The sequence below is a fragment of the Clupea harengus genome, chromosome 6, assembly GCF_900700415.2.
Source record: "Clupea harengus chromosome 6, Ch_v2.0.2, whole genome shotgun sequence".
NCBI classification, from domain to species: Eukaryota; Metazoa; Chordata; class Actinopteri; order Clupeiformes; family Clupeidae; genus Clupea; species Clupea harengus.
The window spans coordinates 25,734,173-25,747,639 of NC_045157.1; the positions used below are offsets into that span (position 1 = coordinate 25,734,173).

A 13,467-nucleotide genomic window follows, 5' to 3' on the forward strand; every position below is an offset into this window, starting at 1 on the left:
ATTGAGTTACTTCACGCCATGAGTTTCACCGAGTTTACATCCGGGTTTTTTCCCTAGGCAATGGAGGCGTAGTACCCCCGTTCCTTAGGCAAAGTGAAATAAATTCGCCGCACCGTCAAATGAAATAGTTCGCCTTTTGAATAACATTTTCCTTCCATTTCACCCACTCTCTCTCTACACAACCATCATATTTATGGTATTTTTTATTTTAACCAATGATACAGATGGTGGTATGATGTATTTTGAGCTTCGCGTTCCATTTTTTTCCTGTCCCATTCTTTCTGCCTTCCTGTGCGCATTGATATTTAGTGTGCTATGGTTGGGGGTGAATGAGATTGAAGAAGAGTTCTTGTTTTGTATCTCAGTTTCTCTCTTTTTAGACATTTTAAAAATCCATTTGTTATATCGGTGTCGTGCGCCATGATGTGTATTTGGACATATGCAGCTTAAATAGGCTTATATGTTTAGGACGAGATTCGGTTGCGAAATACCGGGCTGTTTGTAAATATTTATTTAAATAATTTGTGTGAGGAGAGCAGGGTTTGACTGCTGCTCAAGTGAGTAAAACAGAGGAGGGTAAGTGCACCTTGGGATCTTTTTATTATTATGTGAACTTTTATGTCCTCCATTACGGAACTTCCATTGCTTCGAGAACCATTCGTGTAGTTATTTGAAATTGCGTATGGGAATTCCACACGATAGTGTGCAATCGCAAGGCTAGGTTTTTTTTGTTCATTTACCTTATTCTAGGAGTTGAGCAATATCTTGCAACTGCACAGCTATTGGATAGTAGCGAGCGTAGTGCATAAAAGGGGCAGAATCTAAGTCGCTGCTGATTCTGTTATACAATAGGCACGTTAGACTTGAAATAGGATACAATATGCATAAAAGAAACGTGACAGTCTTGTGTAACGAACTGTTCAGTATCATTATTTGTGAAATTATGATACAACAAAAGAAATTCCACATATTGCCATATATTCATTTAGGCTATAGCCTATGCTCCTCAACTCACTTGCTCGTAGGCTACTACCACTAAGTGTTTCATTTTAGCCAGCAATTTGAAACGAACTCTTTGGCAGTAGCCTACAAAATAAACTAGACGTTTTGGTTCAAAGTTAATTTATGGCTATGGTACCACAGCGGTCAGTTAGATGGTAGTGAGGCGATTCTTTATTTGTTGAAAGACGTGTAGCGAGAGGAAAGAGGGCAACTTAGGTAAGGTAAATGATAATGGAGGAACTTTATCATTTCGAGTAGGCTAACGCTAAGTAACTCATGGCATGTTTCTAATCGACTTGCTCTAATTCATTGTGAACACAGTTACCTGAGTGCATGCACGCTCGGAGGATAACCGAATCGAGTTTAGGCCTACGCGCTGAGAGTAGATTTCTTAGGTGTAAGTGACAGGAGGTGCTGTAGAAATCTATTCTGTATTTCCTGTTTGCATTGTACTAACTGGTGGCACGTTGATGACTTTCGAAGCTTTTGATGACGTTTAACCTGCGAGAGTCAGAAATGTTCATTCTCTTTTTAACCGTTACATTTTTTTTTTCATATCATAAATTGTAAATGGTTAATGTTCGGTGTTGTTCACTACCATCCTAGATATGCCTGTAGTTATCGAATGGCCTATAATCAATGGTTTGTTCACGTTTTTTGTAGCCTATCACAAGTAGAAATTAAGTGCCTGGTGGTGTTGCGGGGCATAGATGAGGCAACACCTATTACCTGTACGTATTACTTTGGATTGGCAATTGAGTATGCCACTGTGAACCTCATTTCTGTGAAATAGACTCTTTTCACTCTTCGTTCTTTCTCGCTGCTGTTTTAGTCTTTTGTGAGTATGATCCACTGATATTTGTGTTACAAAAAACTCCCCCACTGTGTCAATGTAGATTCAGTAGGAATGATTTATAATGGCCAACTCCATGTCATTTCCTCATCGTCTACACCATTAAACGATAAACATTTATGTATATACAGTAAGTCTCTGAATTGCCTAAAATAAATGGTGGAGCTCACATTTTTATGCTCCACAAACTACCCTATATCTGTAAGACATCTTTTAAGTTTGCACCACTTTAAGCCGTAACAAATTGTATAGTTGTTGAACATCATAGTCCAGTAGCCTATATGTCCATTAAACGGGACAGAAAGATAATGGGGGTGGGTTCTAAACTTTGTCTCAACAACAGTATGATTGTCTCGAGCGGTGGACTACCCTTCACTTGAGCACTTGTACCGCCTCCAAACAGAAGGTTCTCCCCATCTTACTTTACTGGTGACCTTGCCATGCTATTTTAGCTATGTTTGTGAGCTGTTGTAATTTTAGGATGAAGGAAGAATGTGGAGAAATAATAAAAAAGTATTGTTACTTTACAGGATGCCCATGCATCGATACAATACCCTTCATTTAATCATATTATTCTTTTATGGGTTAGTCCTTGTTCATCATCCTTGGCATTTCTCAAAGTCTGAGAGGGCTCTATAATTCTTATGTCCAACTATACAAATGCGGTCGAGGCTGATTGACTAATTGACCTCTGCATTCATTCTGTATGGTGATATTTATATATTTTCTAACATTTGCCTATTGGCGAATGAGGTTTAGTGCATCTTATGTGTTCTGATACTGTACCAAACTGTAACTTGAAAATGGCACTGTTGAATATTCAAAACCGGCAGGACAATTTAGTCAGGAATAGAATGTAGGCCTGTGTGTGGTTCAGAGGAAGTCATTGGAATGGGGTGACAGACCATGCATCACATATTTCACACTGTTTGGCATGGAAGAGGATGGCACTCTCTGAAAAGGGTGTTTGGTGAACTGCTTCAGCAGCATCAAAGTGTGTTGGATTGCCCACACATCCTTCCAGAGAACGGAATCCTTACCGAGAACAGTGAAATGAAAAATATTTTTTTATACATTGTTACGTTGTTTTATATGATGTCACGAGCATCGTCAGGCCAACTTGATTGTCTGTGATGATCAAGGACTTTGTTTTAATGCAAGCACCAAACAGAGTGGGATATAGAAGTACCTACAGCCAATCCATGTTTCTGCTCGTCAGCCAGCCAGTTTTGCACAGCAGCCAGGAGAGAGAGGGAGAGAGAGAGAGAGAGAGAGGGAGAGAGACGAGGAGGACATAAAAAGGTGTGACTGTAAGTGTGTGTGAAAGAGAAAGGATACCAGTTGATGTAGCCAGGTGGTGAGTCTGTGTAATGGCCCCAATGTTATTATTGTCCTCCTGGCACTAGGCCCTGGCCGGAAATCAATGGGACGGCTCAGCGGCTGTAACACTGCCTCTATTCGCCGGCTTTCTTCTCACAGTTTTCACTGTTTATTAATTGCCTTATCTCGGAAGGCAAAGACAATTCAGTATTGTTATTTGGTGTTTGCCTGCCACCACTGTTAGCAGATGCTCTGTGCATTGCTCCTGCTCTCCTCTTCTCATGACACCAGAAGTGAATGCAATCAGTTTTTATGTTATCTTGTCCTCCTTAAATCAGTGGTCTAGAATGTGTGTACTCTTAGCCACAACCATCACAGAATTGGTGATGCCTTTTATATTTGCTTTCAAGGAGAGCAACTCTAGCTCATTAAGTTCTAGATCTTAATTTGGAATTTGCATTTGATGTGACAGTATGTTCTATCTGAGCTTTTGTTTGAATTTCAAATCTTCAAGAAAATATGTGAATGTCAAATAAGTTCTCATGAAACTGTGGAATACTTGTAACATGCATGAACATGCAGTTCAGTCTGTTGTGCATAAAGTCCTTTGACAAACCCTCCTCAAGAAGGAGCGAAGCCTTTTAAGAAAAAACACATTAAAGAGGGAAAGAAAGACCTTTATGTGGAAACCCCTTACGTTTCATTCTAATCCTGGACTGTTCAGATATGACTGCTTGGACCTGGGCTGAACTCTCACATTTAGGCAGGGCGAGAGAGAGAGAGTACTTGTGGGGGTGAAAGCAAGGCCGAGTGAAAGATTGCCAATTAAGAACCAAGGGAGTAAGATAGGAAGGCATTAACAGTGTGTCAGTGTAGAGAGAGAAAATAAATGTGCACCAGGCAGAAAGATGGAGATACAAAGATAAACTGTTTGTGCTAAATTTACCAGCTGAGTAAGTGAGTACGCGAGGGAGCCAGAGGACGAGTGCAACAACTTCATCAGGAGTGGCAGGAAAAGTATCCAGTTAATCTGTCGCCCCTTCGTGCTCTCTGTGTGTGTGTGTGAGGGAGGGAGGCAGGCAGGCAGGCCCACGCTTCGACCTGTCAGTGCTGCTGGGTGCCTGTCTGCTGGATCGTTAGAGAGTGGAGATGCTCTCAGCAGTAAGTCTGACTTGGGCCCTTTGCTCTTGTGTTACAGCCCCAGAACCCCCTCACTGCAAGTTGGATGGTGTTCAAAACAGGAGACGCAGTGAAGGTGAGGTGTGGTCATCCCTCCCAGGGGGGTAGGTGATGGTTGGGGGTATTAATCTCAAGATCAAATTAGTTTATTAGCCTTTTAATCCTTTAAGTCGTCTTCATCCTCCTGATCTTGGGTATTCAAGTGGGGAAAGGGGATTTTTTTTTCTGCTCTAGTTCTATGTAATATTTTTGTTATGAAACATGGCACTTATTTTTTTATGTATTTCACTCTCGCCAAAGTTAGCTTTTTGTCAGCAGGTCATCATGGAGTAAAGAGGCACTGGTCCAATAAGGTTATAGTAAGGGGTTCATTTCTGTTAGATGGAGGTGACAAACATAGGTGAAATAAGGCTAATCCAGATAGCTATGATGTTCTGAAAAGGCATTTATATTATTAAGATTATAAGATATTAATTAACTTTTACAGCAGCCTAAAAAAAGTACCTATTTCAGCAACTCTTTATACACCGTCAACAGCTACCACACCAGTTAGTGAACTATGTGGTCAGTATGTTTCAGCGTAGGGTGTAAAAGAGAGTGGTCAGTATGTTTCAGAGTCGGGCGTAAAAGAGAGTGGTCAGTGTTTCAGACTTGGGTGTAAAAGAGAGTGGTCAGTATGTTTCAGACTTGGGTGTAAAAGAGAGTGGTCTACGTGATTCTTAACGTTTGGTCACAAGTAGGGCTACTAGTAGGATTAAAATTCACTTTAAAAGTTTGAAATAAAAAATAAATAATAGAAATAAAATTCACTCTTCAAAAAAGACTTGGACAAATATCAACTGTCTTTAATGTAACCTAGCTGCTTCTACAGGTTCCAATACTGAAAAGGGTGTATGATGCTTCTGCACTGGTCTTTCCTTTGTTTAGGATCCTAGCACATACTCACATATGGATTATTAAAACTATGATAATGGTAATGTTATACAAGTTATTGCTATTATTATAATTATTATTATTGTTGTTGTTAGTAGTAGTATATTAAATGTGACCACACAGTACATCATATCACAAATTACCACATCTGGATATACTGTACTAGAATTCTACCTTAAGTAAAGTTGGCTACATAAGGTGCCTATTCTGTGGGTATCGCTAATGGCAACAGTAAAAAGAAGAGCAGTTGCCTCAGTAATGGCAGGCAGCAGCCCAGCAGATGTGCTGACATAGAAGGCCCAGGTTGGACTGACAATCAGCAGCCATACATCATACACAGCCCCCTCCACACGTTCACGCACACACACTGAGCAGCTCAGATATGAGATGGATGAACGTCTGGTTGGTGAAGCACAGAAAGGCAGCCTCTATCATATATCATCATCACACAAATGGCTGCGTGTGTGGATGCAGTCACAGATGGAGTCTGCCCTGCCCTTCTTCCAGTAATATTGAGAGTAATGTTATGCCACTGAATTGATAAGAGGTTCCCCTTTTACTACTGCATTCTGGCTTATTTATAGTGACCATTATTTAAGTTGTCACTGTGAGCACAAAAGCAAGTTATTCTGTATCGAATAAAGAAATGAGATGAAATAAATTGGCCCTCTTTCTCTTTTGCTCACTGGCTCAACAGGCTGAGAGCTGTCCAAGACTGAGCTGCCCACAGAAGGGATCGATGATGGAATTACAGAACCTCCAGGAGGCGCTCAAAGTGGAAATACAGGTCCATCAGGTATTGCTTTCAATCCAAACCACTTTTCCCATCAGAAGCAATTTACTTCAGGATATTATCACAAAGGCACATATGTATAAATGTGTTTTAATGGATAACAAACATTGTCACCATTGTCATCTTCCCTGCCTGTCTTTGGCTGTACAATAGGTAATTAATCCTCTCAAACAAGGTATAGAAATGTTGTAATGTCGTAAGTATTTAGAAATAACAATACTCAAAGCATGATTCTAATTCTTCCCATTTACAAAGTAAAACCCACTTGATTTCTCTACTACTTTGAGGTACTTCAGATGCGCCAGAATTGTCAGTGTTCTCCCTCTACCATTACATATCCCCATCATTTCTAAAAGTGACATAAGACTTATATCCCTGCAGTCGGGGGAGTGTCATTCTCAGTGACTATGGCACCAGAATTCATCATCAAAGCTGACACATTTCTTTTCCACCCTCTGAAGCTCTTTGCTTTGTATATGCCAGTCTTCAGTGATTATCTCCACACATTTGTCAAATCTGAAAATACATGTGGCTTTATATACACTCAGAAGGTCTTGAACTGTTGATTGACACCAAATTTGTGTGCTGAACATTTAAACGCATTTAAACTTGTGTTCAGTGTAAGAACTCCATCCAGTGTACTCCCTAGTATTTTATCGGCAAAACTTGTCTAAAGCCCAGAATACGCCAACTCCTTTTGAAGTCACTTTTGAATCACGGTCTTCAAAGAATGTATCTGCCAGAAACCTGTAGGGTGCATTGTAATTCTAAAGATTAAAATGGTCATATCTTGAATGGTGCTCAGGCATTGTAATTTCCTAACATAACATATGCTACCTCATTTAGAATGATGAAGATTTTAAAATTAAACTATATATGATACAGCAGCTAAAATGTTACCAGCATTACCATTGGTATCCCACTGGATGTTAAAAAAAGTACCTACCGTGCTGTATTTTTCTGCCTGCATGTCAGAATGTTGGGTGATAGTTTCCAGTGTGGAAATATGGGAACTGTAGAGACCAGCAGTCTGTCTTTAAGCTGAACTAGTTTGAGTCATTATTTGTGCTGTCTATCGCTGTGGCTGTTTGATGTTTTGTGGATGACGCCTACCATCTGGTTCTACCCAAGTCAGAAAATGTGAAAAGCTAAACCAGTCAAAGTTCTACATGAATGTATGAATGAAGCTTCCCAGGCTAGCAGATGCTAATGATAGCTATGCCTAGTCTTATAAGGTTCACTGTGCAATAGTGGGTGTTCTTTTTAATGCTTGTTTGAAACCTACTCCAGGACTCCATGTTCAAAATGTGTTAATGTCTTTTTTGTCTTGAAAGATATTTGGGGGGGGGAAGGCTTATTGTCTGCCTGTATGAGAACATAACGTTTGAAATATATTTCCCCTTGTCACACAACATCTACCTCTTCACAGATCATGCAGACAGTCACTAAACTTTCAGTCGGTTGGTCACATTCAGAAACACTAAGGGCTTGTCTTACAGAATGTGTCACATCTAATTGTATGTGTACCTTCTTCTTCCCCCAAGGCTTAGCCTGGGGGATGGGCTGCCCTTCCTATCTGCAGTACAGCCAGGTGCCTCTAGAGGCCACTGCACTAACAGCAAGAAGTGCATAGTAGATACCATAGGTTCACTTGATGTGTGGAGTGGATCCCTGTTATCTTGGATAAAGGGGCCTTGCATCTTATGTAAATATAAAACACAAATCAGACATAGAAACCATCCATTAATATGTTCCCCCCCTGTCCGCTATAAATATGTTTTAGAAGATCAGCTTATCAAGGTTTAATAATGATTAATGATTAATATTTTTTGAGAAATCAAAATATAACCTAAAGTACTGTTTGGAAAACTTAACAGAAAACCAAACATTACCATAACCTTTCAATCTTTATTTGTGTTGCTGACTACCTTATTGTATTTCTTGTCCTTTCATAAACTGCATATGTGATTGCTTTGTAACCATGGTAACATGAACAAGACTGACCTGATCAGCCTTAATAACTTGGCAGATTAATTCCATTTTCACGGGAGTAACTAGCGGGTAGAGATTGTGGACTTCACAACACTCAAAAGAGGAGACTGTTCAGATCATGTAAGATAAAGAAAGCTGCGCTGCAATGGAGGAGATGAAACCATGGAAACAACAAGAATGTCTAAAGTGCCCATGTTTAGACAAGACACTCCACTGCAGCACAAAATCAATGAGCTTTCACTCTGCCCTCCAGTCTCCCACTGTGCTTGACTACTGTGCCACTGTATGAGTCTGTTCGAGGGACAGGGGACAGAGGCAGCAGCAGCAGCAGTAGTGTGGAGCCATTCTGGCTCTCCCACTGACAGCATCACAAATGAGTCAGAATTTCCTTCCCTTTAACCTCATTCTGAGTTATTTACAGGAGTGGTTTGTTTTCGCCCTGCCTGTCTCCATCATCTCTTGATGCACTGTAAAGAGCTAGGGCCAAATAGGACATTGTGGCAGACATGCTATTGTGAAAGGAATGACTAATAATGCAATGACACAAGGCAGGGCAAGACGAGTAACTGTGTTGGCTTTGTGCATGCAAATCCATATTCTGTGTATGTTTGGTGGGCTCATCAGTGTCAAGTGCAGTTGAATATTCACGATGTGCAGTAACACTTCTCCTTTTTTGTCTCTGTAGAAACTTGTGGCCCAAATGAAGCAGGATCCACAGGTAGGGCAAATCGTTTCATGTTGTGTTTCTCTCCTTGCATTGCAGTTGTGCCAACTGAGCAGTGATGACTCACTGCTTTAGTCTCTCCAGCTCGCCGCACAGACTGACCCTTACTTCCCTGTCCCACAAGAACTAGTGTGTGGACTTGTGCAGTGCTCTGCTCTATCTAAAATAATCAAAGCTCTCCAACACCGTAGAATTCAACCCTTTCCGGTGTCACTTTATATATTTCAACTTGTGTACAGTTCTCTCTCGCACACATTCTGTGTCTCACATAAAAGGGCCACATTCCTCACACTTTCTTCAGCTGCTCAAAGGTTGTATGGGGGAAAATCAGCAGTTATGATTTTGCTCCTTTTCTTTGTAGAATGCTGATTTGAAGAAGCAGCTCCATGAACTCCAAGCCAAGATCACAGTTCTGAGTGAGAAGCAGGTAGGCTGCCAGAAACAACATTCAGAATGGATGCTACTGAAACTATTCTTCTTTGACTGAATCAAAAGCAGCTTGACTGGATCTGCTGTCAGGTTGACTGGATCAGAGCCATGGCTCATATATTAGGCCTCATGGTCTAGTGGTGGAATAGGAGGAAGGCATCACAATCATATTGAGCGAATAAAACAGCATGAGAATACAGTTCAATCATATACAGTTGCTAAGGCTCTCTAATGATGTATTTCTATATGTTGTCCTGGGTGACAGGTTTATGATGCATCTTGCCCCTTGTGGAGTTGCATAATAGGTATCAGTAGATGTGATTATTTACTCTCAATTGTTACCACTAGTTTTTCTTCGCTTGCTGTTGTTGGGGCAAGAGCTCTAGCCTTGAGCACTTTAAAATGGGAAGAAGGATTGGTGCTTATATTGATTATTTATGCAAGTTTGTAGTGTTGCTTTAGTCAGATGGTATTTCTGCTGAGGATTTTGGAGAGCATAGCTAGCTACTACACCAATGCATATGGACAACCTTCAACAAACAATGTTGTGTAGAATTAATGGTGAAAAAAGTTTTGCTTCTTTACATTCAGTCTACTCTCATTCACATCCATATACTCAAAACCACACCTGTTTATTATACATTTATTTTCAGAAATTAATTCATTTGGGAATTGCTGCTTTAAGAAACCGTTTTGATTTGTAAGTCCTTTGCAGCCTTTAAATAAGATCCCATGGCTGTGTTGTTCTTTATAGCGACCTTTGATTGGGACAAGATTGAGTCACACAGCTTGCTAAGGAAGCCTGTTGAGCATTATATTCCATCTCCCCAGGGTCCAATTTCCCCTGTAGATGCATAGGGATGATGTCTTTAGAAAGGCCTCACCTGTCACATATCGATCGGCCACTCACAGAGGCCCTTTGTTCACTCCGCCAAAGAGCTTTTTAAAACGTCAACTTTTATTGCTGCTTCAGGAGGTGAAAAAAGGACCCATATTTGCTTCTAAAAGAAGAAGAATTGAGGTGGCGGCTTGGCTGTGCTTGGAGCCTTTGTCAGAGCTTAATTGAAGTGCCATTTTTACCCCTTTCTGTTCTTTTCAGTGAGTTGTATTAGTCTTGAGAAGGCAAATGCAGTCTGCTCTTCCACTGAGGCAGGCTGTGTAATGTAATATTGTTTGCAGTGCACGCAGAAAGCTTTCTCACTCAGGCTTTGTGTGCAAAGATAATTGATACTGCCAGACCCTCTCCCCTCTCTTTCTCTTTTACTCCCCTACTCCCCACAAGGAGCTTTAACTGCCAAACGGCTGCTGAAGAAGGAACACCAGGATTTGATCCCTTAAACATGTGCCCTAAGCATGATCTGTGTATCACTCTTATGCCAGAATTCAATTTGATTTAGCCTCAAATGCATGTGGGAGGATGTTTTTCTAATTCTTCTCGTACGTGTGCACATAATGACCAACCCCCCCTCACCTTACCCATCTGCCCCCCAGGCAACTGGTCAGAGTGTTTTTCCACACAGGTGTTTGGTATATTTATTTCTGATTTTATCCCTAGCGGCTCCCTTAGCCTGCAGTGCTGTGGTTTCCCTACTGGTTTTTTTCAGTGTTCTGTGATGGGCTTCTGCAAATTACCCGATTTCCATGGAGATAAATGCTTGCTACATAGAAATTAAGTGAAAAATACTCAGGCATGGTGTTTTAAAACACATTAGCAAAAACACTTTCCCTAGTTTAGTGCAATCATTTTTTGCAGTCATTAGCACTCCTTCAAATGAAAGTATGAGTTGGCACAGTGTAGCTTCCATCTTGATCTAATGACATGCCCAGCTGCAGGGGATAGCAATCTTCTGTCAGGCAGCTCTGCGTAGGAAACATTTCTGTGAAAATGTGGTATGTGATATATGAGAGTTCAAGCTCAATAAGCTTACGCAAAGCCTTACCTCTGTACCATTAGCCATGACACAGCACTTTGAATTTGTGCTTTTTGATCAGAGGTTAGGTCTGGACCTACTGCTCTCTCTAAAACTCTTCTTGCTTTTGAGTGACCGCCTTTTGCCTCATTAAAGAAATCTTCAAAAGCTGGACTTCTTATCTGACAAATCATAGTTTGAATGTGACTCGGTAGTAAGTAGTGCTCAGGCGTTACAGAAAAGAAATGAGATCCTGCCCAAGGGCATGGGGGAGAAGGGAGTGGTGCCATGTTCTTATTTATTCCAGAGCAGGGTTATCGACAAAGATTGATATCAGTTTTGAAGAAGTGTGTCTGGTGTAGAGTGTGGGGTCACAGACAGCTCCTGCTGAAATACCCATGAAATTTTAAAGATGTTTTGTTCAAGTGTTGCTGGATGAGGTGTCAGTTGCATGTTAAAGGGCAGTATTCTAGTCAAGACCATGTTAGTCGAGACCAAGCCAAGATGGTCAAGATCAAGACAAACAAAAACTTAACATATAGTGAGAATGGAAAAGGGTGGAAAGTCTAATAATTAGTATTAGCATAAAATAGCAAGTGGTAGTAAGTAGCCTAAACTTAAACTTGTAGTCAGGTGTTTAACCGCATCGACATCATGGAATATAAATACAAATAAAATTGGTTTGGCCAGTTTTGCTCACATTCCTGCTGTCCTGATGTCATTCTATTTTGTCAAATCATTGTAGGAAAAAAAAAAACCTCTCTGACCAAACAAATCTGTAATGTCACTGCTATAAGCCCCAGTGGTGGTGTATTGAATGATTCAATGTATTTAGTGATGACTTTGGAATGGAAAGAAAGTGAGGTTCGTCTCAGTGAAACTTTGTAAGTCATAGTACTTATTTAGATGTACATATTACCTCAAAAACCTGAAATAATTACCCTCAAAAATAACCTTTTTCTGTCTGGTTGCAAGTTTAATGAAGCCATGTGTTTTAATTGTGCCACTTGACACGGTAGACAGATCTCTTGCTATATTAGGTGTGTGTTAGTCACGCAATGTCAGCAAATAAGCCATAAGACTATCAGGAGAGACTTGCAAGTTTTGAAGTGGCTATTCAAGTTTTTAAGTTGACTTTTGTCAGCATGTACAATTTTAAATGCAACTATTCTTACATGTGGAGGATTCTACTTTTCATATTTCTTAGTTCATATTTATTTCCGCTGTTTTCACTATGATTCATGATTCAGACATGCAATTGATTAATTAATGGATAAGTAGGTGGATATCCAGTGTTTCATTGTCTGCTCACAATATGTGCCATTTTGCATGTTGCAATGTTTCTCAGAATAATCTTATAGTTCATTGTAGTTAATAGTAGTAATTGTTAATTTAGCAGAAGTCTCCAGAGAATTCCCTTGCTAGTGGTGAGTTCTTGTCAAAGCAAAACAATACCATCCATCCTGACCATGGTCACAGGCAAGTGTCTGAATCCAAATGGATTGTCTTTGAATATATTTGTTCAGTCTGAACCGTCCCCCAGGAGGCGTAATGACACCTAGGCTTCTCTCTGCTCTGTAGTGGAAAACACGCCCACTAAAAACCTGTCACTCTGTGTTAATGAACACACCCACCTGCATGCACCCTTTCCCTGGAGGCTGTTGACTCTACTCAACGCTGATTCGAAGACAGAGAAGCGCCGTCCTCTACTCATCAATTTCATATGGATTTTCCCCTCTTTTTGTTGTGTTGGTGACTGCAGAAGTGCATTGTACTGTGAGCACGGCCTCTTCTTAATCCTACTTTAGACTGTGCTTTCACCTTCATCAAGGTTACTAGAGACTATGCTCAAAAAATGTTCTGATTCTTAGCAAAATGTGGAGCACAGAAGTCTACAGAAGCCTTCATTCAATGAAAAAATATGGACGGTAAATCCCCTAATTGTGGAGTGCATATGAATATATATATTTGTTGTTTTCCTGAGCATATGTCTAAAAATTCTTTGGTGGCATCTGTGGGATACTGAACTGAAACCTCCATGTGGTAGCTGCAACCCTGTTTCACTCTCATTGACCTGTCGCTAAAGTTACTCAAAGGGTCATTTCCTTTCTGTCAGTACTCTTTAAAAAGCCTGGGTGCAGACTGGGCAGCTAAACCTACCTCCACGCTCAGTGGCACCTGAATGAGTTTGACCATCAACTCAACTCAATTTAGTGCAGTATGCAAGCAGTGAGGAGTAGCCACTAGGCTGTGCACATACTGTTGCGTGTGCTTTTGGTCTAAGTGATATTTAAAAGGATATTTTGTAATAATTATAGACAGTATCCATTGT

The 13,467-nt window shown here is 40.5% G+C and overlaps 1 protein-coding gene across 5 annotated transcripts in view; it reads left to right on the forward strand.

The window, feature by feature from the left end:
- The first annotated feature begins 227 nt into the window (after positions 1-227).
- phf21aa (PHD finger protein 21Aa) overlaps positions 228-13,467 on the forward strand; it is a 49,001-nt gene continuing 35,761 nt past the window's right edge. The window contains exons 1-5 of one of the 5 annotated variants that reach the window (XM_031569562.2): positions 228-576; positions 4,374-4,430; positions 5,976-6,083; positions 8,758-8,790; positions 9,158-9,223. In XM_031569562.2, the coding sequence (XP_031425422.1) occupies positions 4,401-4,430; positions 5,976-6,083; positions 8,758-8,790; positions 9,158-9,223 (237 nt within the window). In that variant the 5' untranslated portion in view covers positions 228-576; positions 4,374-4,400. The remainder of the gene's footprint in view (positions 577-4,373; positions 4,431-5,975; positions 6,084-8,757; positions 8,791-9,157; positions 9,224-13,467) is intronic. The other 4 variants (XM_031569558.2, XM_031569560.2, XM_031569561.2 and 1 more) reach the window with 4 other exon arrangements.